Here is a 26,023-nt window from a genome sequence, read left to right as displayed (position 1 = left end):
GGGGAGAGAGGGAGGGGGCAGGGCAGAGTAGAGAAGGAGAGAGGGAGGGGACAGGGAAGAGTAGAGAAGGAGAGAGGGAGGGGACAGGGAAGAGTAGAGAAGGAGGGGGAGAGAGGAAGGATGGGGGGTTGACGGGTTGGTTTGGCAGGGGGTGGGGGTGGGGGAGGGCCAAGGGGAGGGGAGAGGGGCATGAACTATGGAGTCACTTTGTCAGCATTATTATACAATATTATATTATCTTTAGTGATTTTTCACAAACTAGAACACAACAAGGACATACCACTGTGTTGGTTTGACAAAACAGAAAGATGAATCTCCTTTGTTATTCCTGCTAACCCTGCCTACTAAACTCTCTACCTCTCTTTCTCTATCCCTCCCTCCCTCTCTATTCCTCCCTCTCTGTCCCATCACTTGATAGGTCTCTGTATGACATCACTGACTAGGTATGACATCACTGGATGGGAGAGTGGGAGAGAAGGAGAAAAGGAGAGAGAGGGGTAGAGGAGAGAGTTGAAGGGAGAGAAAGCAGGGGTTCACCACTAGTCTCCCATGATTGATGATGATTGGGACCAGATAAACCTCTCCCAACATGAACTCTCTTTTTCCCCCTTCTTCCTTTTCTTTCCCTCTCTCTCTCTCTTTCTCTCTCCCCCTTTCTCCCTCTAACCTATCATAGTATTTACATCTGACCTGTTCAATGTGTGGATGTGTGTTGATGTGTGGTTAAGGTTGTTTACTGGTGTGTGTGCGCTTGTTGCATGAGTGACAGTCTGTAGGGAAGACTGTGAAGCACCTCCAGGGTTAGGGTACATACGTATGATGCTCCTCTCCCCTCCCCTCTTCTCTTCTCTTTGAAACTTGTCTTCAGATCTGATCACTTCCAGATGTCCAATATTAGATCTGGGGCTCTATCTTGCACCCAGCGCAATTGATTTTGTACACCGGCGCATGTATCATTCCTATTTTGCACCCGACGCACAGCGGACTTTACCCTCCACAGACGCACGTCGGTAAATTAGGGAATGAACTTGCGCTCCCGGGTGCGGGTCAGCGAAAAAAGGAGGCGTGTTCCAGCGCAAACGTTCCCTGGTGCTATTTTGCAGTTTCAGAAAACAATTCTGCCACAGACCAGGAAAAACGTAGTCTAAAGTCAGTGGCGCATTATTCAGATGCTATTTTAAGGGGGCATGCTTGGCACGTGCGCACTGCTGGCGAGGCCAGGGTCTTCTTCCTGCGAAGCTGCGTTACATTGTTTTGATTTATTGTATGGCTGTGTTACATTTCTTTCATGTCAATGATTAAAGATTTTCATGAGAAAACTCTATCTATGTGAACTTGATTTGTAACAATTGTGGCAATTTCCTCCCATTACATTACATTTACATTTAGTCATTTAGCAGACGCTCTTATCCAGAGCGACTTACAGTAAGTACAGGGACATTCCCCCGAGGCAAGTAGAGTGAAGTGCCTACAATGTCATTTTGCACGGACGGGAATCGAACCAACAACCTTCTGATTAATAGCCCGACTCCCTAACCGCTCAGCCATCTGACCCCCCTGTTACTCCCACGCCTCTTTAACCAAAGCTAATTTGGGTGGGTTTCTTCTCCCATCCCCATACAATGTCACTTCTCTATCTTTTACGGCCCTGACAAGAACGTCGGTCTCCTCGGCTGTAAAACCGCTCTTGGCATGCGCCTGGAAAATCCGCCGTTATAATAGCAATCCACCATGGAACAAGCGCGCCTGTCTTAAAGGGAATGTGAGATGACGCTCTGATTGGTTTATTGCACGTTACGCCCAAACCACACCTATGAGTAGGTCTAATGTAGCTACTTCAGATCCAACTCATTTTAGAGTTGGATCATTTATCCCGCCGGTATAATAGCAACAGCGCCCGAGTTCTGCCAACAAAGTTACTTGCGTTTCCCGTTTGATACTTGCGTTTCAGATCGTTAAAATAAGGCCCATTATCTCTCTCTACGTTTCTGTCTCCCTGAATGTCTTGCCCTCTGTCTGTTTAAACGTCACTTTCTGTTTATACGTCACTATCTCTTTTTATGTCTATCCTTCGTCTCTGTGTCTTTCAGTCTTTCCATTTTCTCCTCCACTCTCTGCATCTCCTTCCATCTCTTCACTCTCTAGGGGATGAGCATGAAGACCACTCACCATCCGAATCACCGAAAAACAATCTTCCTCTCTTCCCTTCACTCCATCCTCTACATCCTCCTCTCTCCCGCTCCCCCAGGCCCTCTCTCTTGCTGACCTCAGATTCATCCCTCACACTCCCTACAGACCCCCCACACACACCCCTCACACTCCCTCCAGACCCCCCACACACACCCCTCACACTCCCTCCAGACCCCTCACACACCCCCCTCACACTCCCTCTAGACCCCCCACACACATCCCTCACACTCCCTCCAGACCCCCCCACACACACCCCTCACACTCCCTCCAGACCCCCCACACACACCCCTCACACTCCCTCCAGACCCCTCACACACACCCCTCACACTCCTTTCAGACCCCCCCACACACACCTCTCACACTCCCTCCAGACCCCCCCCAACACACCTCTCATCTGACTCCGCTAGCCTCAGCCCCAGCCTCTGTCCCAGCCTTTGCCCCAGCCTCAGCCCCAATCTTTTGCCCCAATGCAACACAAGACCCTCTTCTCCAAATGAAATTCTTTGGAAAGTCATTTTATATCACCCTTTGAACGTGCACTGAACTGTAAACCTCCCTGTTGGAGACCAAATACAGAGCTTGGAGGAGGGGGGGACAAGGGGGTGGGGGGGTCAAGGGGTGGGGGAGGGCAAGAAGGAGAATTATAATTCTTTGCAGGCCTTTGGTATTAACCCAAACACCATAGCTGTCGGTGGGGGTGGGGGGCTGGGGGGGAGCGGCAAACATTCAGTGTTAATTGGCACTTTGTAAACTCAGTGCTTCCTTTTGTGGGGGAAGTGGATAAGAGGGAGGGAGGGATAGAGAGAGAGGGAGTGAGTGAGAGAGAGGTAGATAGAGTGAGAGGGAGAGAAAGAGAAAGAGAAAGAGAGAAAGCCAGCTCTTGTTGAGGGTGTTTATGGTTCACTTATTTTGTTAATTGGTTTTTCTATCCCCAATGAAAAAAAGAGAAAAAGAAGAATTCATGTTACACCCAGCTTCCCTCCCTCCCCCCTTCTCTCTCTTTCTCTCCCTTCTTACTTTTTTGTCTCTCCCTCCCAACTTCTCTATACCTCTTTCTCTCCCTGTATCTCCCTCCCTCCCAGCCTCCCTCCCTCCTCTGACCCCCCAGCCCCTGCTCTGCTCAGTGACCATCCCTAAGCTCCAACACTGCCACAACACCAGGGTTAGAGCTCCAACACAGCCACAGCTAGGAGGAGGAGAGGAGGGAGAAGTAAGTTAGGAGGAGGAAAAGAGGAGGAGAGGAAAAGGAGATGAAGGTGAAAGGAGGAGGAAGAAGGAGAGGATGAAGGTTAGGAGGAGGAGAGGATGGAGAAGCAGGTCCCAGCTTGAGGTTGTTTACCCCCAACAGTTCTAGTCTGCTGGTTGTTAATGACAACGTTCCAGAACGTTCTCTGCATGGCCCATCCACCCTTTCTCCTCCTGTCTCCTCTAACCCTGCTCGCTATTCTAGAACAACACCAATCTCTCTCTCTTGGAGTGGAGGGGTGAGGAGGTGAGGCCCATGCAGGCCAGGCTGAAAGGCCCAGGTGTCACCATTGTGTGGGAGTGAATGGGCCAGACCCCTCCTCACCCTTCCCCTCCTCCCCTTCTTCACCCTCCCCCTCCTCACCCTCCTCACCCCCCTCCTCACCCTCCCCCTCCTCACAGTACCCCTCCTCCCCCTCCCCCTCCTCACCCTCCCCCTCCTCACATTACCCCTAATTGTACCCCTAACCCTACCTCTTCACCTACCACTCTCTCCATCCTCCCTTCCACCTGGAGGGGAGAAAGGGAAGACTTTAGAGAGAGCGGTAAATAGAAACAGATATAAAAGGGGAGAGAGTGAGACAGAGTGATGGATATCAAAAGACAAAAACAGAGAGAAATAGAGAGAGAGATAGAGACAGAGACAGGGGGAGCGGGAGATGAATGACCAGTGGACAAGAGTGTGGGTTCTCCACTTCAGGAAGTCCACTGTTGAGAACTAGGCCATGACTTCCACACATACACATCCAGGACTTCCACACACACACACACACACATCCAGGACTTACACACACGCACATACTGGGTGTGTCTAGGGTAGCGTGAACTCATGAGTGTGTGTGTGTCCCTAAGAAGATACAGGAGGTGGCTGGGGGATTTAGAACCATCAGGAGCACTAAGCTGTTGCAGGTGTTCCTGGCTGCTCTCCCAAGATCCTGCTCCAGCAGGGAGCTCCGTGTGTGTGTGTGTGAGGCTATGATGATTCTCCAGATGTTCAGTACTATCATCATCTTCATAAAACCCCAACATGTACCCCCAGAGAGTGACTGGATAGAGGGGGTGGGTAGATATATGATTGTGTTGTTCCGTGTGGTTGTGGTGTTAGTGTGTGTGAGGTTGTGTGTTAGTGTGTGTGAGGTTGTGTGTTAGTGTGTGTGAGGTTGTGTGTTAGTGTGTGTGTGGTTGTGTGTTAGTGTGTGTGTGGTTGTGTTACTGTGTGTGTGGTTGGTTCAGTGACTGACCTGACTAGGTCATCAGGAGGAACAGGTTCCTCTTCTGCACTGAAGTCGTTCACTTCCTTTCCTGAGACTCTGCTGCCCTCGTGTGGTAGAGATGGAAACTGCAGCTCAGAGAGCAGGGAGGTGCCCAGTCTGGTCCTGTCACCTGTTCATCATGCTAACTCTAAGAGTCCCCCCCCCCAGACACACACACACCCTGAGAACAGCACTGCGCACACACATGCACACACAAACAACCCACTACACACACACACACTCTCTCTCTTTCTCACACACACACACACACACCCACATATGAGTGTAAGAACAAGGCCCGTAGCACCATGTTTAATACAGAACACGGATGAAACAGTCATCTCAGCTAACATGTGGATTTATAGGACATGCAACAACATTAAAACCCTTATATGACATTGTGTGTGTCCTCAGGGAGTGTAGTTGTAGGAGCTCCTCATGACCCAGTCTCTCACAGAGGGGGCCCAGTCTCGCACCAGGGCCAGGAGGTGGAGGTGCTGGGGGTAGTAGGTCTCTGCCTGCCGGCTGGCCCCCACTTTCAGCAGGGCCAGAGCTGCCTCACTGGCTGGGTAAGCTGGGATGGTGACGATGTCCCTGGAACACACACATATGGTTGCTCTGTAAATACTGGTAAACACAGACCTTCCTTGACTACTAAAATCCTGTTAGAACTGATGATCTGCTGGACTTCCTACAGTAGCATCACCCAGATGAATGTGAAGGTAAATCACATGTAACGCTGGTGAAGTCACCTGACTTTCTCCATGGCGTTGTCGGTGTCGATGAGGCCCAGGGTGGCGATGGAGATGGACACGTTGCTGTTCTTCATTGCCAGCTCCTGCTGCAGAGTCCCAAAGAACCCGTTCAGGGCGAACTTGGTGGAGGAGTAGGGCGCCACGAACGGAGAAGACATCTTAGCTGAGTGAAAACAGAGAGGACTCAAATCTGCTGTTCAATGTAGGTCAGTTATGTAGCTTAGTAGACCAGTTCTGATGCTTTATAGGTCAGTTATGCAGCGTGGTGGTGGTAAGGTGGTGCAGGAGACGGACCCAGCAGAGACGACACGACGACCAGAGACCCTCCGCTGGGCTCCAGCAGTGGCAGAGCTGCCTTCGCCATCTGCACGTAGCTCAGGAAGTTCACCTGCAGGGGGAGACACACACACACACACGGTTAACACACATACAAGGTTAACACACATACAAACGGTAAACACACACACATATAGTAAACACACACACACACGGTTAACACACATACAAACAGTGAACATACACACGGTAAACACACACACATATAGTAAACACACACACACACACGGTAAACACACACACGGTAAACACACACACATATAGTAAACACACACACGGTAAACACACACGCATACATATAGTAAACAAACACACACGGTAAACACACACATATACAGTAAACACGCGTATTGAATCCACAGACAAACAAAACACCATAGTTAAACCCTACTTCTGGCCTACAGCAGCAGCATAGTTGTGTATGTCCAGTATAACCTGTTAGACGCAGCGCTGCTGCCCCTCACCTGCATCAGCCAGCGCAGGTGCGGCATGTCTCCGTCCCACATGCTGAAGGGGCTGGAGCCGATGTGGTTGAGCACCACCACGTCCAGTCCCCCCAGGAGGTCTGCAGCCAACCCCACGGCCCGCTCAGCATCTTGGGGTTCAGCCATGTCCAACACCAGGTACCGGGCCTGCTGGGCCCCTAGCACCTGGCAGTGTTCAGACACCTGCCCCACAGTAGCCAATCAGGACACACCACTACATCAGCAGCCAATCAGGAGACATCACTACAGCAGCAGCCAATCAGAGCACATCATTACAACCAATCAAAACAGCCATGCCCCTCACCTTGTGTAGGACATGCCCCTTACCTTGTGTAGGACATGCCCCTCACCTTGTGTAGGACATGCCCCTTACCTTGTGTAGGACATGCTCCCTGCGTGCTGTGATCACCAACTGGGCTCCGAGGCGAGCGTAGTGATAGGCAGTCTGCTCCCCGATGCCCGTGCTGGCTCCAGTCACAAACACTCTGGCTCCTCTTAGAGACTCTGTACAACGTAAACAGCTAACAGGAAACAGCTAACAGGAAACAGCTAACAGGAAACAACAGCTACTAGAGGACTTTTGTGACCACACAATAAGCCTTTACGCATTCTGCAGCCATCTCTCATTCAAATACAGGAAACCAAAGATAACACCCAGATAAGCCAGGGGCCAGGCAGGGAGAATCCTAGTCTTCTTTCATATCACATGAATGCAGTCTACACCACAGAGACAACACTCACCCTCACAATGAGACCAATCATAAACTATTACACGTCCAAGCAAGAGAACACTTACTCCTTTGACCAAGCAACTTCAGGCGTTCTAGAACAGTCAGTTGGGTTTCTAAATATGGCTTGTTGATCATTGGTTGGTTCTCTTCCTGTGTCATGCAGCAGTAAGAACACTTGGTCACCTGACCACTACACTACGAGAACACAGAAGGTTATCTGAGCTCACATATAAAACTGGCCAGTCAGAAGCTAATAGTCCAGTCACAGGGTTATTACCATTGTAATAGTCACATGTATCTGCTTCTAAAGCCCAGCACCTGGTTCAGTGTGGTGAGACAGGGTCAGTGTGGTGAGACAGGCTCAGTGTGGTGAGACAGGCTCAGTGTGGTGAGACAGGGTCAGTGTGGTGAGACAGGCTCAGTGTTGTGAGACAGGCTCAGTGTGGTGAGACAGGTCTCTCTTACCTGGGTCAAAGCTGGGTGCATTCCACTGGACCGCAAGAAACACACCAAGAGCTCCAACAAGAAAAAGTTTAGACAACGTTCTCATCCTGAGATTAGACAAAGCTCTCTGGCATGTATCTGCAAACAGGGACTCCTGTGGTTCAGCAACTCTGCAGAAACTAAAGAAATCTGACTCGTTTTTAAGGAAAGGTTTGTCCAGTGTGGCTTCCTCTTGCTGTGTACCTCAACACCCCACCCCCAAAAAGATAAGAGGATTATTGAACTTGAAGCAGGCGGAGTCTAATGTTATAACCACAGCCCTGTGAGTTCCAAACCAAATAAACATTCCTTCTTCATGTGACCATATAGGCTCTGTTCTAAACCAAACAAATCTCTACTCCCTATCAGAACTGTGACCTATCAGACCCTCTCATGCCCTACTTCGCCCGATTCATAAGCACGAGACTTAGGTTGTGTTTCATCTCACTCTTACACACACAAATTACATTTCCTTTTTTGTTGAAAATATAATTTTTCTAATTCTCTAAATAAGTAACAATGAAATGTAAGTGATCTAACAGGTTGTGGTGGCGTCGAATCAGCTGCTGGGATATTTATGTTGCGCCATTTAAAAAAAACTTTATTAACACAACGGGCGAGCAGTTGCCCTTCAGCGAATCGAGACAGCGCACTGTACAGCACGTCATCTAATGCAGGCCCGTGTAACAAGATAGCTACGGATTCCCAAAAAAATCTGCACATAATTGTCCAGTTACACGTTTGGTGGTGAAGATATGGCGGCCAAGCTTTTACCGGTTGTGAAGTAAGTGTCTTCTAACGTTAATGGTCTCATTAACGTTCCAGCGCCGTTCCAATTATAGCAAGCTTTACCTTATAGCTAGCTACCTTAATCCTTTTAGGCAGGTAGGTACCTTTATAGCTAGCTACCTTAATCCTTATAGGCAAGTAGGTACCTTGTAGTTACGTTTTTGTGTAGCTATTTATCGTTGCTTTCATCTTTATTATAGACTAGTGATTTCAGTTAGCATCTAAACTTCCAGTAGGTTGTGGCTAGCCAGCTTTCTTAATCTATATCTGATTGTTAAGGTGTTTTTTCAACCACTTATCTCTGTTCTCTGAATATAATACTGAGCTAAATGAATCGTTAGGTTGGCCACCAAGGTGACCGTCGCGGGAGGGGCTCTTTATGTAGCCTACGACTCGGGTCTACTCGGAGGCAGCGCGCAAGGCTCCGAGGTTCTCAGCAAAGCTAAGGCAGCCATTCCGCCTGCCGTAGACGAGTGGATGAAGTACTTTGGCCTGGAGGTAGAGTCATTGGTTCGACGTCAGGGAACGCGAAGAATTACTTGTTTTTTTGCCGTATGTGTCAAACATGTATGAATTTGACTTGTCTTTGATACACTTCAGCTCCCAGCTATACCGAAGGTCGCTTTCGCCCCGGTTGAGTCCTGGAACTCCGGTGAGTCCAACTACTGTCCGATTAGAGGGTTCCAAGTAAATAATATTTCTGTCTTGTGTGGGGTTTTCTAAATAAAAACGTTCCTGACCTGTATCGTGGTCATGGTGGTGTTTCCAACCATCCTCTGTGTTTCAGGTGTGCGCGCCTCCATCTCCTTCCTGTCCCTCGCGCCCACCAGAGCGGGAGAGATCAGCAGCCAGAGCGTGCAGTACCTGAGGAACCTGACCAAATAATATCGTCTCCTGGCAACATCGCCCCGCCTAGGAATGATAATGATAATTATTAACGATCTCAAAGCCTGGCAAGAAGCGATATGACTTGCCCTGAAAATAACCCAGAAAGATTTTCACACCATAAAGTAGCATGGCTATGATTTAAGTGCTTAAAGCTGTTACTAAACTGGATGCAGGATATACTGAATGCTATGTAACTGTCTACCAGAGAAGAAAATAATAGATCTCAGATTTTTGTGTAGAGATTTGGAAGTGATTTGATTGTTTGGGAAAGTCATCCAGTGTCCATTCAGAAACACAGCAGGAGCCCTCCATAAACAAGCTCACCCTAGTGTGGGCTTGCGTTTAAAAATATTTTTATTTATCTCCTGAACTCTAACATTTAGTTTGTTCTAGCTTTAGCTAGAACCCAGTACCCAACAATTCACCTATTTTATACACAAAGAATGTCTGTTTTGTATATATAATTAATTCACCATGACTGTGTAAAATAAACCCTAAATGTGTTATGTTGTTTTGTGTTTGTTGAAGTAGTTATGTACAAGAAGTCCAGAAGTAAGATCATGATCAATGTGCAAAAAACTTTATTACTCATGACAGAATAATAACAGGATGGTTAAATCCTACTGCTCTAGAGGAGGAAAATAGAGCACGCCCTCCCTCTGCCTCTCCCTCCCCCATGAGACGAGCCTCACTGCAACACAGAAGGCTCTGAGCCACCAGGGGCAGGGACCCTAACCCATCAGGGACCTAGTCTGCACCAGGGGCAGGGACCCTAACCCATCAGGGACCTGGTCTGCACCAGGGGCAGGGACCCTAACCCATCAGGGACCTGGTCTGCACCAGGAGCAGGGACCCTAACCCATCAGGGACCTGGTCTGCACCAGGGGCAGGGACCCTAACCCATCAGGGACCTGGTCTGCACCAGGGGCAGGGACCCTAACCCATCAGGGACCTGGTCTGCACCAGGGGCAGGGACCCTAACCCATCAGGGACCTGGTCTGCACCAGGAGCAGGGACCCTAACCCATCAGGGACCTGGTCTGCACCAGGGGCAGGGACCCTAACCCATCAGGGACCTGGTCTGCACCAGGGGCAGGGACCCTAACCCATCAGGGACCTGGTCTGCACCAGGGGCAGGGACCCTACCCCATCAGGGACCTGGTCTGCACCAGGAGCAGGGACCCTAACCCATCAGGGGCCTGGTCTGCACCAGCTTCAGGGTTTGTCTGCAAGAAAGGAGGCTGCAGCCTGACGTCTGCAGAAGAGGAGGCTGCAGCCTGACGTCTGCAAGAAAGGAGGCTGCAGCCTGACGTCTGCAGGAGAGGAGGCTGCAGCCTGACGTCTGCAGGAGAGGAGGCTGCAACCTGACGTCTGCAGAAGAGGAGGCTGCAGCCTGACTTCTGCAGGAGAGGAGGCTGCAGCCTGACGTCTGCAGGAGAGGGGGCTGCAGCCTGACGTCTGCAGGAGAGGAGGCTGCAGCTTGAAGGGTGAAACCACAGGTGACCTGTCCTGTCTTCCTCCAACCTGGAGACACGAGGGGACTGGGGCCAGCGTGAGCTCAGCCTGTTGTGTTAGATCAGAGACTGACAACCTCAAACAGGATATAAACAAAATCATAATATGAATAATTTAAATAATCTCTTTGTAGCCAGTCCCATGATGCATTTGGGTTGTTTGTCCAAACCTCGTTCTGAAATAGCTCACGTTGCTCCACCGTGACTAGGACACCAGAACTGAGACGGTTTTGTGTCTTTGGGTGAGTTGTGTCACAATATCAACAGACACACAACACACAGAAACGAGCTGATGTTTCTATGGGATATTTACAATATGATCACAACAGTACACGTCACTATACACAACACAAAAACTAACGAGATACAGTATTCTGAAGGTGTTAAAAGCGTTTTATAACTAGAGTAGAACTTCTCTTTTCTCCATGCACTTAATTTAGAATTAAAAGTATTTGCAGAAATATGACAGTAACCATTCGACTACAAAAAGCATGTTTGTGAAATCATGTATCAGTTTTAAGCATTATATGACTATACTTGTAGTGCTGCCTATAATATCACCATTCATAGGATACAAACCGATCAACAAGAATCAACGATCAACTGATCAATAACAATTTCATATCAACAAAAAAAACGAACTCATACTGCATGACCCTAGAACATTGCACATATTCTTACAAATGGACAAATGCCAAAACCCCTTTTTCCACCTTTGACACGTCTGTATGGTCTGATCGTTTAAACAGAGCCGGCTAATACTGGGCAGAACCTCTCCTCCCTCTGGTTCACACTGTTGCTATGTTTACAGCCCACGCAGGGTTTCTATGCAGTCCCTTGGCATGAGCGCCTCAAGCCCCTCCCCCAATCCTATCAAGCCCCTCCCACAATCCTCTCAAGCCCCGCTCCCATCACCTCACAAGCCCCGCCTCCAGCTTCATCAGCTTGAAGCAGAGCCCCCAGTGGATCTTGGTGGTATAGCATTTTTGATTTGGCACACTGCTCGTTCCAATCATTCTATTAACTCCGGTTCTCAAACCTGGCTCAAAATAATAGCTCTTTCATAAAATATGTTTTTCTGAAGACCCCACGCTTCAATGCGCCACTGAGAAGTTTCCATAGAAACTAACGGGATGCCATCTTTAATCAGCTGTGATGCTTGTCTACTTAATAATAACTATGGTTTGCCTACATGCAGGCGGGATTTACCATGGAAATGTTGATAAGAGATCAACTTTTTGGTCTGCATGGGATGCGTATGACCAATCAGAACACTTTAAAACTTCTTCCCCTGGGGTACAAATGAGCATCTCTGGCCACGCCCCACGCAGACTGGTCCGTAACCAAAGCAACAGTGTCAACCTGGCATCGGGCTCAGGAGGATGGGTGGCGGGCGAACACGCCGCCATGGCAACGTGACTCGAAAGGCACTTTGATGATGCGCAAGGGACTCTAGTTTGTAATCTACCAATGAGACGTTGCCTCAGTGAGGATGAGCTCTAGCCCCGGCCAATCACAGGGCCCGTTACTGAGGAGCTCCAGCCCAGGCCAATCACAAGGCTCGTTACTGAGGACCTCTCAGACTAGTCTAGTCTCCGTGGTCACCGTGGTTACCGTGGTCTCCCCTGCCAGACCAACTCATTTGCTGTTCTGCTCAGGTTGTACAACCCTATGAGTTTGTACAGTATGTGTGTGTGTGTATGTTATGTGTGTGTGTACAGTATGTGTTTGTGTGTGTTTACAGTATGTGTGTGTGTGTGTGTGTACAGTATGTGTGTGTGTGTGTGTGTGTGTGTACAGTATGTGTGTGTGTGGTGATACAAACTGTGGCTCTGATAATAATAAATGATTGTCGATGAAGTCATTAATAAATAACAGCTGCACACGAACGTGGTTCCTGTTCTGCTCTTCCACACCACAAGCCTCTCTGGCCCATGTGGGGCAGATTTCCCAATAACATTCATATCATTTATATTATTAATAAGAATAATAATACTACATTGTTCGTGTAAGCTTGTATGAGGCTAAGTGTTAGCAAGTGGTCCAGAGCACCCAGCCAGAGCCTGCTCACACCGTCCCTCCAGACGGCTTCCCTTGAGCCTCCCTACAACCACCCTCTAGTGGCCAAACCTGGCATTGCTACAGTTCCGCTCAGCATTACCCATGACAGAAACTAAAGAGGTTACACCTGCTGAAAGATGAAAGCATACTGGTTTAAAACCACAGACATTAAAATAACAGTTTCTCTCTCTGTGAGGTCAGGCCACACTGAGAGAGCGAAGGGGGGTGATGACTGGGGGGAAGGAATCTGTCTCTAGGTGGTCTTGACCAGGTCATAGACGTGGATATGAAAGTCATCGTCATATTTGATATAGTAGACGGAGGGCTTGGCTGGGACCTGGTAGATCACCAGGCCGGTCCTCTTCACCCCCTTGTCAGTCACGTACTCCACCTGCTTACCCACAAGGCTCTCTGTTTCCTCCCCAGGCTTACGGTCAGCTGGGAGCAGGTGCTTGTTCTCTGAGGAGGGGCAGAGGGGGAGAGGGTGGTCACCACACAGAACAGGACCTGCTTTACTAACAGATCTCACAGAAAGAGATTGTGTGTGTGTGTGTGTGTGTGTGTGAGAGTGAGAGTGAGAGTGAGAGTGAGAGTGAGAGTGAGAGAGAGTGAGAGAGAGAGAGAGAGAGAGAGAGAGAGAGAGAGAGAGAGAGAGAGAGAGAGAGAGAGAGAGAGAGAGAGCTGAACTTGGCTGGGAGACATCAGGGAGATGCTGCACACCCTGTGCACCAGGCTTCTATCCAGTTAAGTTGTACTGTACACCTTCCCAGTTGACAAACAGACAACATGGAACTATACTGTTTGTAGTAGTAGTAATAGAAATAGTAGTAATCCATACAGCAGTAATATTTGCGAGAAAAAAAACAGTACACCTCCATAACATTCATATACAGTTATTATATAATGTTGTTAATAGAGAAATATTTGTAGGTGTTTTAATTTTTGTCTCACTATCCAGGTTCATTTTGATTGTTTTCAAATGCGTTCATTTCATGTAAGTTGTTGGAATATACAGGGTCTTCACTCCTCAACCTTTGAGCTGAAGAGTGGAAACCCTGAATTTATGAACTCTATCAAAGATGTTGATATAATTGTGCTGACAGAAACATGGTGTCAAAATAATCTGCTCACTCACTGTCCCCCAGGAAACAATGAAGTCATGGTGCCCTCTTTAAAACCAACATACGCAAGGGCAGAACATCGGGTGGGATCTTGGTGTGGTATAAAGAAGGTCTTTGTCACCATATCTCACCAGTTAAACAGGGTAAATCCTATATCTGGTTAAGGTTAGATCAAACCCTGGGCATCACTGACAGAGATCTATATCTCTGTGCTATTTATATACCCCCAATAGATTCTTCTTATTTTGAAGAAGACATTTTTTAAACTTTCCATTCTGAAATCACATATTTCCAGACCCAGGGAAACATGCACCTAATTGGAGATCTGAATGGACGGACAGGAATCAGACCTGATACAGTCGACCCACAGGGCAACAACCATGTGTTTGGTCAGTCTCCCCTGTTTACCACACCTACCATCACCCACCGGAACAACCTTGACTCTGTAATAAATCAAAGTGGCAAGGAGGTTGTGCATCTCTGTCGGGCCTTAGGCCTGTACATAGTTAATGGTAGGTTCAGAGGGGACTCTTTAGGGAGATTCACATACTCATCAGCTCTTGGGTCTAGTGTGGTAGACTATGCAATCACTGACATGGACCCCTCCACTATCAGTGCATTCACTGTCAGACAGCAATCCCCCCTCTCAGACCACAACCAAATAAATCTATTTTTTAAACTGTCAGGTCAAATTAGTGAAACAAAAAAGGAACCCAATAAACTGTATAAATTAAATACTACATACAGATGGACCCCTGACAGTGAAGACAAATTCATCATGGCCTTGAACTCACCTGATCTGATGAATAACATATCAACATATGACCAAAATCAATACGCCCCAACCAGAGACGGTGTAAATAAGGCCATTTATAATATCAATACGATATTTCACAAAGCAGCTATCAAAGCAGACCTTATCAAACACAAACGGAAACCAATTAGAAAGCAAAATACTGAAAAATGGTTTGATCAAAAATGTAAAACCATCAGAAAAGACCTAAAGAAAATAGCTAATGAAAAACATTGCCAACCAAAAAAAACAGCCCTACGCACTAGGTACAATAACATAAACAAATATTAAACAAATATAAACGTACAATTAGGAACAAAAAACAAAACTATACCCAGATGAAACTTGAAGATATTGAGAACGCAAATAATCAAAATCAATTCTGGGATATGTGGAACAACTTCAACGCAAATAAAACTCGAGTATTACCCATCCAAAATGGTGACATCTGGAGAGTACATTTTGAAAATCTGTACAAAGACATACCAATCAATCAAATGAATTCAGATCAATGTATTATCAAAGAAAAACTCCAAACATTAGAAGAAACCATCAAAGACAACCAAAACCCCATTGATTTACCAATTACTTCGGAAGAATTGATCCAACAAACAAAATCTCTCAAGCCAAGGAAAGCTTGTGGTCCAGACAGAATTACAAACAAAATGCTTAAATGCAGCACCCCAGAGATGCAGGGTGCAATGTTGAAGTTGTTCAATATCGGTTTACAGGTGTCAATGGACTTTGAGGTTCACTGTATGTCGATTTTACCCACTGAACTGTCGTTATTCAACTGTGACAAGGTAAATTCAGTTCTGCAATCAATGACCCCTTTAATCTTTCAACTGAATTTGTCATGTTTGGTTGTCATCGGATTATTTGGTAACATTAATAGTATACCGACGTCCATAGTAATGGTATGAATACTGTTTCCGTGGCTCCACCGTTGCTTTGGCAATATGAACATTTGTTTCTTAATGCTAATAAAGCCAATTGAATTGAATTGAGAGTGTGTGCGAGAGAGAGAGAGACAGACAGACAGACAGGTGCTGTGTCTCACCGGCCTCAGGCAGGATGCGCAGGTCTCCGTCTGCATAGTCGTCCCACAACTGGTACATGTAGAGCACCGGGTCCTTCTCGTAGGTGATGTAGTACCAGTGGGTCATGATGGGGGCGCGGGACAGAACCATCCCCCTCCACTCGTTCTTCTCCCCGTCCTCCTTCTCAAACAGGTGCTCCACCGCCTTCCCCACCAGCTCCTCAGCCCCAGGGGGAACCCTGATCCGGTTGTTGACTGAGGAGAGGGGAGGGACAGTAAGAGAGAGAGACACAGAGAGAGAGAGAGAGAGAGAGAGAGAGAGAGAGAGACAGAGAGAGAGAGAGAGAGAGAGAGAGACACACAGAGAGACACACACACAGAGAGACACACGGAGAGATATGCTCTTATAACCAGAACTCACCCACTTTCTCTGAGAGCACCTGTAGGCTGGACACCCTCTCGTCCTTGAACAGCTCGATGCCGTAGACGCAGTCGAAGCCGTCGTACTTGACCATGAAGAGGGCGGGGTTGACCCCCAGACGGTCCAGCACTGTGCCCTTCCACTTGCTCTGGGTGCCTTTCTCATGCCAGTTGTGCTGGATACGCACTCCCAGGATGCAGTTGGGGTCCGGGGTCATGGTTTCGCTCAGCTCACCGCTGCTCCGTTTCCTATTAGACAGACAGACGGAGTGGGAGGGAGGGATGATCAAAGCCGGCCATGAGATTACTGATGACATTGGTTTAGGGTTAGGCTTAGTTGGGACCTCAACCCTAACCCTTGCCTGGAACATTTCTCTCTATTTTTGTTACTGTCTGTCTGTTTTCTGGTTATATTTCTCTCTCACACACACACACACACGCGCACACAAACACAATGAAAGCAGTGCATTTTGGGAGGGATGATTCCACATACCTGCCCCTTTTCTTGGACATGCCTCCAGACATTCAAATGCTACTGATAAAGAGAGATAAACAGAGGAGACAGAGAGAGGGACAGAAGCACAGTGAATATCAGAGTAAATCAGTGCGCAAAAAGAGAGAACTGTTTTATTATTGGCTGAGATTGACAACCTGAACAGCCAATGGCCTTGCTTGACGAATAACTTCCTGGTTATTTGCCTGTGTGCATTACGCATTTATGGAGGTCAGTCACTAAAACATACAGTTTCACACACACACAACCAAAGAGACACACCTATTCTAAAAGCAACACAGTTCATGCACCATTAAATACTGTCTCTTATACCTCATTTGTTATAATCGGTCAAATCACCAATTCATAAACTGCTAAATGTTCGGCTACAGGGACAACAGGATCAAAACCAGATGTGTTCTGCCTTACTTGAACTTCAAGATTATAATACGTCAGCCATCGCCACTGGGTCAGAAATGATGAAACATGAAGATATGGCTGAAACATTTACCGATTCGTCGCCGTTTCGTAATAATAGCTCATATTACCTAAATAGCCACAGCTATCATTGACACAGCGCTAATGTTAGCTGTAGCTAGCGCACACCTGGGACTGTCCGCGCAATAACACTGTAGGTTATCAATAATTCTAGCTAGCTAGCATACCTATAAACTCCCCACTGCAGCTGTTCATTAATATCCTGAACATGAGGGTTTAAAGCGCAGTCATGGCTCCTGTACATCGATATTTTGATACAATCCATGCCGTTCAGTAAATCAAATTACCTGAACACGAATTTCATGCCAGTATTATTCAATTCTTCCTGCAGAGAAATGCAGACTACCGCCCATGCAAACCTCGCGAAACCTATGGAAAATGGGAGGCCAGTTTCTTGGGAGAAAAAACTACAACTCCCATAGTGGCGTAGCGGTGATGGCCGTAGAAAGTTAAGTGAACTTGAGTGTAATGAACACCGGGAATTGATGTCATTGTGACGCCGACTTCAAATTTAGTCGTGTGTACGGCTCTGGCCGAGGTTATTCACGTGCTGTGGATCTTAATTTTTATTTATAATTAAAGTTATTGTCTTACATTTTTGTAAATGTTGCATGACTGAAATGTTGCATTTTGATTCTGATTCTGTTGACTGTTGTATGGACACACATAGTTTAGAAAAGATAGGGTCCTTACTGTGTGATTTCAAGAGTAATTAGCAGGGCCGGCCCTAGGGTTTTGAGGGCCCTAAACAAAAATAGTGTATGGGGCCCTTTTGATTTTTTTTTTTACTAATGTGTTTTTGGGGGGTCCCAAAACAAATGTTAAGTTTGTTTATTGAGTCTCTCTTCCATCTTTATGAATAATGACATCAGAGCAATTCAATTATCATTCATCATTAGAGATTCATCTCTGAAACTAAGCGACAGTAAATAATCGAAATGATATGCAGAGACCAGGTGAACCTGGAAGTCAGAATCCTTTAATCACTCGAACAGTAACTCTAACAATATCTTAATAAAAAGATACAGTAAATGCCACAACACCACGTGGGTGACATGACAGATTCATACAGGAAGCATCCTAGTTGTTGTCGATGACTTCCTGTATCCAGGGCAGGTTAGCAGACACTCTCATGTAGACGTCTGGAGTGGATGGGTTTGCACACTCCATGCCCGAGAAGGAGATCAAGCCTGCAAGCTCTCCACTGCACACCAGGGGGCCCCCTGAGTCTCCCTGCAACACACACACATCACACACACCCACACATACACCCACATACACCCACCACACACACAAACACACCCAAACACACGCACACCACACACACACGCACCACACACACACATACAGAGATGCACGTACACAAACACAGGGTACTTTAAACTGGGCCTGGTAATACAGACTGTTCCTTGACTGATCACTGAAATACTGTCAGACTGTACTGTGCACTTCTGATCCTTGATCTTCTACTGTACTTCATGCTTTGGATAAAAGCTGCTGTTAGATGAATAAAGTGTGAAAATGTAAATGAAACTGTGAAACAAATGAAAATGTGAGCAGAGAAACGTCTCACCGAGCAGAACCCTTGTAAGCAGAGAAACGTCTCACCGAGCAGAACCCTTGGAAGCAGAGAAACGTCTCACCGAGCAGAACCCTTGGAAGCAGAGAAACGTCTCACCGAGCAGAACCCTTGCAAGCAGAGAAACGTCTCACCGAGCAGAACCCTTGGATGGCCTGCTGTCCCGTCCCACACAGCATCTTCTCTGTGATCGTCAGGTTCCACCTCCGAGCACACTCAGACTGCGACAGGATCCTGACATCCACTTCCTGGAGCCGGTCTGCCAAGGTTCGGTTGTCCCCCACATCGCCCCACCCAGCCGTGCTGCACAGGCTGCCAGGGGCCGGCGGGTTCTGCATCAGTGGAATCAAACGCACCTCCCTGGTCAGGCGTGCTCTACCAGCAAGCTGGCACAGAGAGGGGGAGGTAAGGATGACAGGCACACAGAATAATCAGTTGCACCATTAGGTGGCGCTAGCACTGGGTGCTGCTGTTCTAGGGTGAGAGGCCGATCTCCACCAGCTCAGTGCTGTGAGGTTAGGGTTAGTACTATGAGTGGGGCTGGTCCCAGGGTTAGGATGCTTAGAGATATCTCCACCTTGAGAAGCATGAGGTCCGTATCGTCCCCGACAACTTGGAAACCAGGATGACGGATGTAGCTCTGAACCTCCAGCTTCTGCTTGGATGACTCCCGGGCGCGAAGAGAGTGAGCTCCCAGGACCACCCTGTACCGCCTGGCACCAGGACACCAGACCCAGGACCCCAGGACACCAGGACACCAGGACAGGGTCAGACCAGAAATCAGAGAGAGGCAGACAGACAGGCAGACAGACATACATACATACATACAGCCAGACAGACAGGTAGACAGACAGGTAGACAAACAGACAGAGATACAGACAGAGACTCACCCAGAGCAGTGTGCAGCAGTGAGAACAAAGTCCTCCCTCACCAGGACGCCTCCACAATCGTGTGTCCCCCTGGTCTGCAGGGAGGCCAGGTACGGTCTGGAGTGTGGCTCCGCCTCCCTGCCGCCCACAATACCCCCCCGGGACCCCCCTACCTCTGCACACACACACACAGTAAAGATACACTTGCACACACACAGTAAAGATACACTTGCACACACACAGTAAAGATACACTTGCACACACACAGTAAAGATACACTTGCACACACACACATGCAACATCTACAATGCCAATGGAGACAGAAAGAGAGAGAGTGAGGGAGAGACAGAGAAAGGGAGGGAGAGAGAGAGGGGGATGGAGGGAGAGAGAAAGGGAGAGGGAGGGAGGGAGGGAGAGAGAGAGAGAGAGAGAGAGAGGGGGAGGGAGAGAGAGAGAGGGGGAGGGAGACTTGTTCTAGTATTTACAGTACAATACTGTAGAACTGTAAACTTGTGATCCTTAATCTTCTGCTATACTTTTTATAAATGCAGTTTGTCTCCTTGGATAATAGCATCTGCTAAATGAATAAAAAGTTAATATAAACGTAATGTTAAAATGACGGCAGTCAGAAAAGTATCTTACCCTCCAGAGACAGAAGCAGCCCAACGTAAAAAAACAAGAAGCTGACTTCCATGGTGCCTTCTACACAACCGTGCTGCCAGAGAAGGCTCTTATACCGGGGAGGAGGGAGGAGGGGAGGAGGGAGGAGGGAGGAGGGGAGGAGGGGAGGAGGGAGGAGGGAGGAGGGAGGAGGGGAGGAGGGAGGAGCCCTCCAAACCACCAGCACACAGTGACAAAACTCACACTTGGTATTTCAGCAGAGCGTTTAATGTCAGACATCACCCCGAGGTTAGGAAACCACACAGTCATGGTTGACTCACGATGGTCACGACGGAGACATAATTTACCATCTCAAAACTTAGAAGCACGTACAGACCTAATGGCCCCAGACACATGGTCATGAGTCATGGTATTGGGAGAGAGAGAGATTGGGAGGGGGAGAAAGACGAAAAAAAGTGAGAGCAAGAGAAATGGAGAGATGACTTCATGATGGTGATGGTGAGAGAGCCTGTGTTCTAGCAGGTGCTGCTGTTGAGGACCTTTCTGATCCAGGACAGGAAACTGGACACCTGGGTGTGGATGTTGGGGACGTTGGGGTAGTCACAGTTGTTCTTCATGTTGAAGGAGACAACGCCAACCACCTCCCCAGCACACACCAGGGGACCCCCCGAATCCCCCTACAGGAGGGAAGGGAGAGAGAGAGAGAGAGAGAGAGAGAGAGAGAGAGAGAGAGAGGGATGGATGGATGGACAGAAAATGGAAGTTGAGGATGAGGGAAAGATGGAAGGGGAGACAGAGAGAGAAAGAGAGGGGGATGAGAGGAGAGATACCATTTACATTTCATTATGGCATTGTGTTTAGTTAGTTCTCTAGCTATGTAGATAACAATGTTGTCAGTTTGTTCTCAAGTAAGTTGGTTAGTTAGTTGGCAAGCTAGCTAGTTAACAAGTTAGTTAGTTCATTTGTTACCTAGTTTGTTAGTTACTTAGTTAGCTAGCTGGCTATTAAACCTGACCAACCTGGCAGGCACCATTCTTGCTCTTGTACCCGCCTGCGCAGACCACGTTGTCGGGGAGGGAGAACGGAACATCCTGCCACTGCTTGCGGCAGACGTCCAGGTCCACGGTGGAAACGTTGACCACCCTGAGGTCATCTACCGCCCTGCCACTTGTCTCCGTCGCCCCCCAGCCAGCCAACTGACACCGGATGTTAGCACCAACCGCGCGCGGCTTGGTCGGTATCCTGGCCACTTTGATGGGTTTCACTTTCTTGGACAGCTGTCGGGAGAATCCTAGTTACTTGGTATAGCTCTGTGGAAGAGCATTTGACTGCAGATTAAGAAATTAGTTTGTCTGCTAAATGAACACATTATTATTACGATGCACACAGGAGCACAAGCAATGATATAAACACAGTGCTGTTTAACTCATAATCTGTTCAGCTGGTCAGAGTGGACATGTGATTATGTACCTTCAGGAGCATGATGTCATTTCCTGTCTTGACGTTCTTAAAGGAAGGGTGTATGCATTTGCGTTCCACGGCGAACCTTACAGCTCCCTTTGAGTTTTCCCCGATGTTGTGTGACCCCAAAACCACACTGAGGTTTCTAGAGGAGGCAGAGGTCAGAGGTCAGGATCACAGGTAGTGAAACCTCATGCTGCCATGAAATTCTCACTACAACAACCACTGGCTTTGACAAATAGTGTCTACAAAATACAGCATCCATGACAAACACCATCTTTGAAAGTGTTTAAGACACAGTGGTCTTGAGAAACACTGTCCATGAAATACAGTACCTAACTGACTTTGAGGAAGCCTGTTCTTGACAAACAATGGCTTTGAGAAAGTGTGGTCACTCAGAGTGTCTTTTGAATGACCACACTCAGACTAGTGAGAACATGAGCCTAGTGAGCTTCTCACCTCTGTATGAGAGGGGGGGGGCGGGGGGGGGGGCGGGGGGGGGGGGAAATACAACCCACTGTAATTTCTCTGGAATGAGATCAATACATCCTGTCTGAGTTCTTAGAGAACATGAGGTCTAATCCATGAAACAACATGATAATATTTATCAGTGGAAGCTCAGAACAAAGTAGTCAGCAGGCTTACCTCTTGTCACAGTGGGCTGCAGTCACAGTGGGCTGCAGTCACAGTGGGCTGCAGTCACAACAAAGTAGTCAACAGGCTTACCTTTTGTCACAGTGGGCTGCAGTCAGAACAAAGTTCTTCTGGATCAGCACCCCTCCACAGCTGGGTTTGAGGTTATTCTGGACCGACGCCATGAAGGGAAACAAGCTCCTACCAGCCTTCTGCCCATTGATGATCTCAGTCCCTGACACACCTGCAACACATCACAATCCTGAACACCATAACATGGAGTTTGATTTCAACCTCCAACTACAAGTACTAAATAAACCTACTGATGATGATCTTTCTGAGGTGTGGTTAGCTGGGCAGCTCTGTCTCAGGTAACTCACCTGTCAGTCCCTGGGAGAGGAGGGCGGTCAGCAGCAGGGTGAGAGGGGCAGCCATGATGCCTGAGCGAAGTACGGACCCTCTGATTGACTCGGCGTATTTATACAGCAGGGGGCCACACTGTCAGAGCTCATATCTGATGAGTCATGGAGCCACAAAGGGCATGATCTGTAGAGATGAAAAGGTCACACACACACATATAGTACATGCACAAACACATACACACACACATCCACATGCATGCACAGACACACACAGATACATGCACAGACACACACACAAACATGCATGCACGCACAGAAATCACACACATGTTGTAAAGTAGCAGTAGTGTTCTCACTCGTGTGGTTTAGATGAGGTGAGACAGATCTTCTCCCCAGACGCAGCTCAGTAGATCATCTCTTCCTGTGACACCTCACATAGCTCAGGCAGCATGGCTGCATGTTACTGGAAACTTGCTGACTTATGCATGCCCCAGATGCTGCTGCTGGGCTTGTTGTTTGTAGATGTTACCACTTGGGATTACATTTACTGAACAAAGCAAGCAGTGTGGGTCTGACTGTGTTCTGGTGGTCAGAGTCAATATATAAATATTTATATTTTCATGCAAAGTACTTTTCAACAAAGTAGTGCATGGTACAGTGTATGGTAGGGTTAGGGTTAGAGTGTATGGTATATACAGGGTTAGAGTGTATGGTATATACAGGGTTAGAGTGTATGGTATATACAGGGTTAGAGTGTATGGTATATACAGGGTTAGGGTTAGAGTGTATGGTATATACAGGGTTAGGGTTAGAGTGTATGGTATATACAGGGTTAGGGTTAGAGTGTATGGTATATACAGGGTTAGAGTGTATGGTATATACAGGGTTAGAGTGTATGGTATATACAGGGTTAGGGTTAGAGTGTATGGTATATACAGGGTTAGAGTGTATGGTATATACAGGGTTAGAGTGTATGGTATATACAGGGTTAGGGTTAGAGTGTATGGTATATACAGGGTTAGAGTGTATGGTATATACAGGGTTAGAGTGTATGGTATATACAGGGTTAGGGTTAGAGTGTATGGTATATACAGGGTTAGAGTGTATGGTATATACAGGGTTAGAGTGTATGGTATATACAGGGTTAGGGTTAGAGTGTATGGTATATACAGGGTTAGAGTGTATGGTATATACAGGGTTAGGGTTAGAGTGTATGGTATATACAGGGTTAGGGTTAGAGTGTATGGTATATACAGGGTTAGAGTGTATGGTATATACAGGGTTAGGGTTAGAGTGTATGGTATATACAGGGTTAGGGTTAGAGTGTATGGTATATACAGGGTTAGAGTGTATGGTATATACAGGGTTAGAGTGTATGGTATATACAGGGTTAGAGTGTATGGTATATACAGGGTTAGAGTGTATGGTATATACAGGGTTAGAGTGTATGGTATATACAGGGTTAGAGACATTATTATGATGCAGAGACATCTGCTAGTTCGAAGATTAGAGCTTCAAGTTGAGTCAGAATACAGATGCTGGAACAGTAAATGTGTGTTTGGAGGGAAGGGAGAGAATAGACAGAAAGAGAGAGAGAGAGAGAGAGAGAGAGAGAGAGAGAGAGCTACGCCTTTAATACATTTGAAACCCTCATACTATCAATCACCACTGTCTGATGATGAAAAGCTAAAAGTACTCTTAGGGGAGGGGCACACAGGCCCCCTATCTGGACGATTTCTTAAAGAGTGCCTAACCCTAACCATGAAATGAGGGAAAACCTGAGAGTAGTGTGACGAGCCTTTATGTGTTGTCCATTTCACTGTACAGCAGAGGAGAGAGAGAGCGTCCTGACTCCTCAGTAGGGATGAGTGTGTATACAGTTTAGTTTCTCCAGTCTTAAACCAACACACAGACACAGGAGTACACATACAGTTGAAACAAGGAATAATTTATCAACATTTTATTATGCTTCTCAAGCTGAACATGTACCAAGGCCCACACTCATCACTGAACGTATCTTAGCAACAGTGTATGCTTCCATGATCCTCTTCCTCTATTACTTCCAGTAATTTTTTCTACTTCCTGTTCATTTCATGAACAGGAAGTAGGAAGCATGAGACTAACCCGTCTCATGCTTCCTCTTCCTGTTTCCTCCTCCTGTTTCCTTCTCCTGTTTCCTCCTCCCTCCTCCTGTTTCCTCTTCCTGTTTCTTTTCTCTCCTTTGTTTTTTTGTTTTTAATTCCATTTCCTGTTTATGTTCCAAAGGATCTCTGATGCTGTTACCTTTAACCTGGAGCTGACCAATTAGATCAAGGGGGCGTGTCTGATGAATTTATCAGATTACAGTGAGATACAGTCTGAACTACTACACAGCATGAATACAACACAAAATAGAAAATAATTCACCAGTTAAAAATTCATGCAGTAAAAAACAAAAACAATATTGAAATATATTAAAAATTCTATGTGCAACAGGTGTTAGAAAGACGCAGAGAAAATATATATAATAACCAGTTAAGTAATGTGCTAACCAACAAGTTTGAGACAGTCCTGGAGTCGCAGAGAGAGACAGGGTTCCAGTCCTCCACCTGGCCTCCTGGATGCCTCCTCCTGGATCCCTCACTGGAGGACTGGGGGACTGGGGGACTGGGGGACTGGGAGACTGGAGGACTGGGGGGGTAGAGGACTGGAGGACTGGGGGAGTAGAGGACTGGGGGACTGGGAGACTGGAGGACTGGACGACTGGGGGGGTAGAGGACTGGAGGACTGGGGGAGTAGAGGACTGGGGGACTGGGGGTGTAGAGGAGTGGGGGACTGGAGGACTGGGGGACTGGGAGACTGGAGGACTGGACGACTGGGGGAGTAGAGGACTGGGGGACTGGGAGACTGGAGGACTGGACGACTGGGGGGGTAGAGGACTGGAGGACTGGGGGAGTAGAGGACTGGGGGACTGGGAGACTGGAGGACTGGACGACTGGGGGGGTAGAGGACTGGAGGACTGGGGGAGTAGAGGACTGGGGGACTGGGGGTGTAGAGGAGTGGGGGACTGGAGGACTGGGGGACTGGAGGACTGGGGTGGTAGAGGACGGGGGTGGAGGGGTGGGAGATTGTGTGGGTGGAGGGATTACCCCCTAGAGTCAGGGTGCTGATGGGTCAGGGGTCAGACCAGCATGGAGAACCCCACCCCGTAGGGTCAGAGTCGGGGTGGTGTTGGGGGGTCAGGGGTTACAGTTTGGGTGTTCCAGAGAGGGGGAGGTCTGGAGAGAGAGACAGACGGCGAATATGAACATCACTGTACATCCACAACAGAGGTGGGCAGGCCTGGGTGTGAGGGCTGACCAATAGCAGAGCAGGGGGCGTAGCTAGGAAAGCAGCATGGGGAGGAAGTGGGTGGAGGGGTGACCA

The 26,023-nt window shown here is 47.6% G+C and overlaps 5 protein-coding genes and 1 long non-coding RNA gene across 9 annotated transcripts; 1 reads left to right on the top strand and 5 right to left on the bottom strand.

Annotated features, from left to right (window-relative positions):
• Positions 1–4,968: 4,968 nt before the first annotated feature.
• Positions 4,969–7,884, bottom strand: LOC136936796 (hydroxysteroid 11-beta-dehydrogenase 1-like protein). 4 transcript variants are annotated; one of them, XM_067230431.1, is made up of 6 exons: positions 7,461–7,884; positions 6,638–6,799; positions 6,244–6,447; positions 5,738–5,831; positions 5,441–5,606; positions 4,969–5,282 (listed from the first exon to the last, which is right to left on the bottom strand). In XM_067230431.1, the coding sequence occupies exons 1-6, from the start codon at positions 7,479–7,481 to the stop codon at positions 5,099–5,101; spliced, it is 831 nt and encodes a 276-aa protein (XP_067086532.1). In that variant the 5' UTR covers positions 7,482–7,884; the 3' UTR covers positions 4,969–5,098. The 4 variants fall into 4 exon arrangements, with proteins under 4 accessions (XP_067086532.1, XP_067086531.1, XP_067086530.1 ...); XM_067230430.1 differs by having other exon boundaries at positions 6,638–6,768; positions 7,461–7,883; XM_067230429.1 differs by lacking the exon at positions 7,461–7,884 and adding an exon at positions 7,061–7,339 and having other exon boundaries at positions 6,638–6,768.
• A 223-nt stretch (positions 7,885–8,107) lies between these two features.
• micos13 (mitochondrial contact site and cristae organizing system subunit 13) lies at positions 8,108–9,661 on the top strand. Its single transcript, XM_067230582.1, has 4 exons — positions 8,108–8,262; positions 8,609–8,765; positions 8,868–8,919; positions 9,055–9,661. Exons 1-4 carry the CDS (start codon positions 8,234–8,236, stop codon positions 9,150–9,152), a joined length of 336 nt encoding a protein of 111 aa, XP_067086683.1. The 5' UTR covers positions 8,108–8,233; the 3' UTR covers positions 9,153–9,661.
• A 58-nt stretch (positions 9,662–9,719) lies between these two features.
• On the bottom strand, positions 9,720–11,519 carry LOC136937017 (uncharacterized). Its single transcript, XR_010875204.1, has 2 exons — positions 10,437–11,519; positions 9,720–9,927 (listed from the first exon to the last, which is right to left on the bottom strand). It is a non-coding gene; the product is annotated as an uncharacterized lncRNA (long non-coding RNA).
• Positions 11,520–11,566: 47 nt separating this feature from the next.
• On the bottom strand, positions 11,567–17,457 carry LOC136937016 (spindlin-1-like). Its single transcript, XM_067230742.1, has 5 exons — positions 17,381–17,457; positions 16,596–16,637; positions 16,104–16,351; positions 15,704–15,937; positions 11,567–13,188 (listed from the first exon to the last, which is right to left on the bottom strand). Exons 2-5 carry the CDS (start codon positions 16,625–16,627, stop codon positions 12,983–12,985), a joined length of 720 nt encoding a protein of 239 aa, XP_067086843.1. The 5' UTR covers positions 16,628–16,637; positions 17,381–17,457; the 3' UTR covers positions 11,567–12,982.
• Positions 17,458–18,050: 593 nt separating this feature from the next.
• LOC136936853 (serine protease 57-like) lies at positions 18,051–20,235 on the bottom strand. The gene is made up of 5 exons (XM_067230507.1): positions 20,184–20,235; positions 19,563–19,716; positions 19,250–19,385; positions 18,807–19,058; positions 18,051–18,326 (listed from the first exon to the last, which is right to left on the bottom strand). The coding sequence occupies exons 1-5, from the start codon at positions 20,233–20,235 to the stop codon at positions 18,174–18,176; spliced, it is 747 nt and encodes a 248-aa protein (XP_067086608.1). The 3' UTR covers positions 18,051–18,173.
• A 172-nt stretch (positions 20,236–20,407) lies between these two features.
• Positions 20,408–22,700, bottom strand: LOC136936960 (mast cell protease 1A-like). The gene is made up of 5 exons (XM_067230663.1): positions 22,637–22,700; positions 22,350–22,500; positions 21,633–21,768; positions 21,182–21,439; positions 20,408–20,839 (listed from the first exon to the last, which is right to left on the bottom strand). Exons 1-5 carry the CDS (start codon positions 22,689–22,691, stop codon positions 20,678–20,680), a joined length of 762 nt encoding a protein of 253 aa, XP_067086764.1. The 5' UTR covers positions 22,692–22,700; the 3' UTR covers positions 20,408–20,677.
• Between the last annotated feature and the right edge of the window lie 3,323 nt (positions 22,701–26,023).

This window comes from Osmerus mordax, chromosome 27 (genome assembly GCF_038355195.1).
Source record: "Osmerus mordax isolate fOsmMor3 chromosome 27, fOsmMor3.pri, whole genome shotgun sequence".
NCBI lineage: Eukaryota > Metazoa > Chordata > Actinopteri > Osmeriformes > Osmeridae > Osmerus > Osmerus mordax.
Note: the sequence above shows the minus strand (reverse complement) of the source record. Positions and strands in the feature narration are given on the sequence as shown.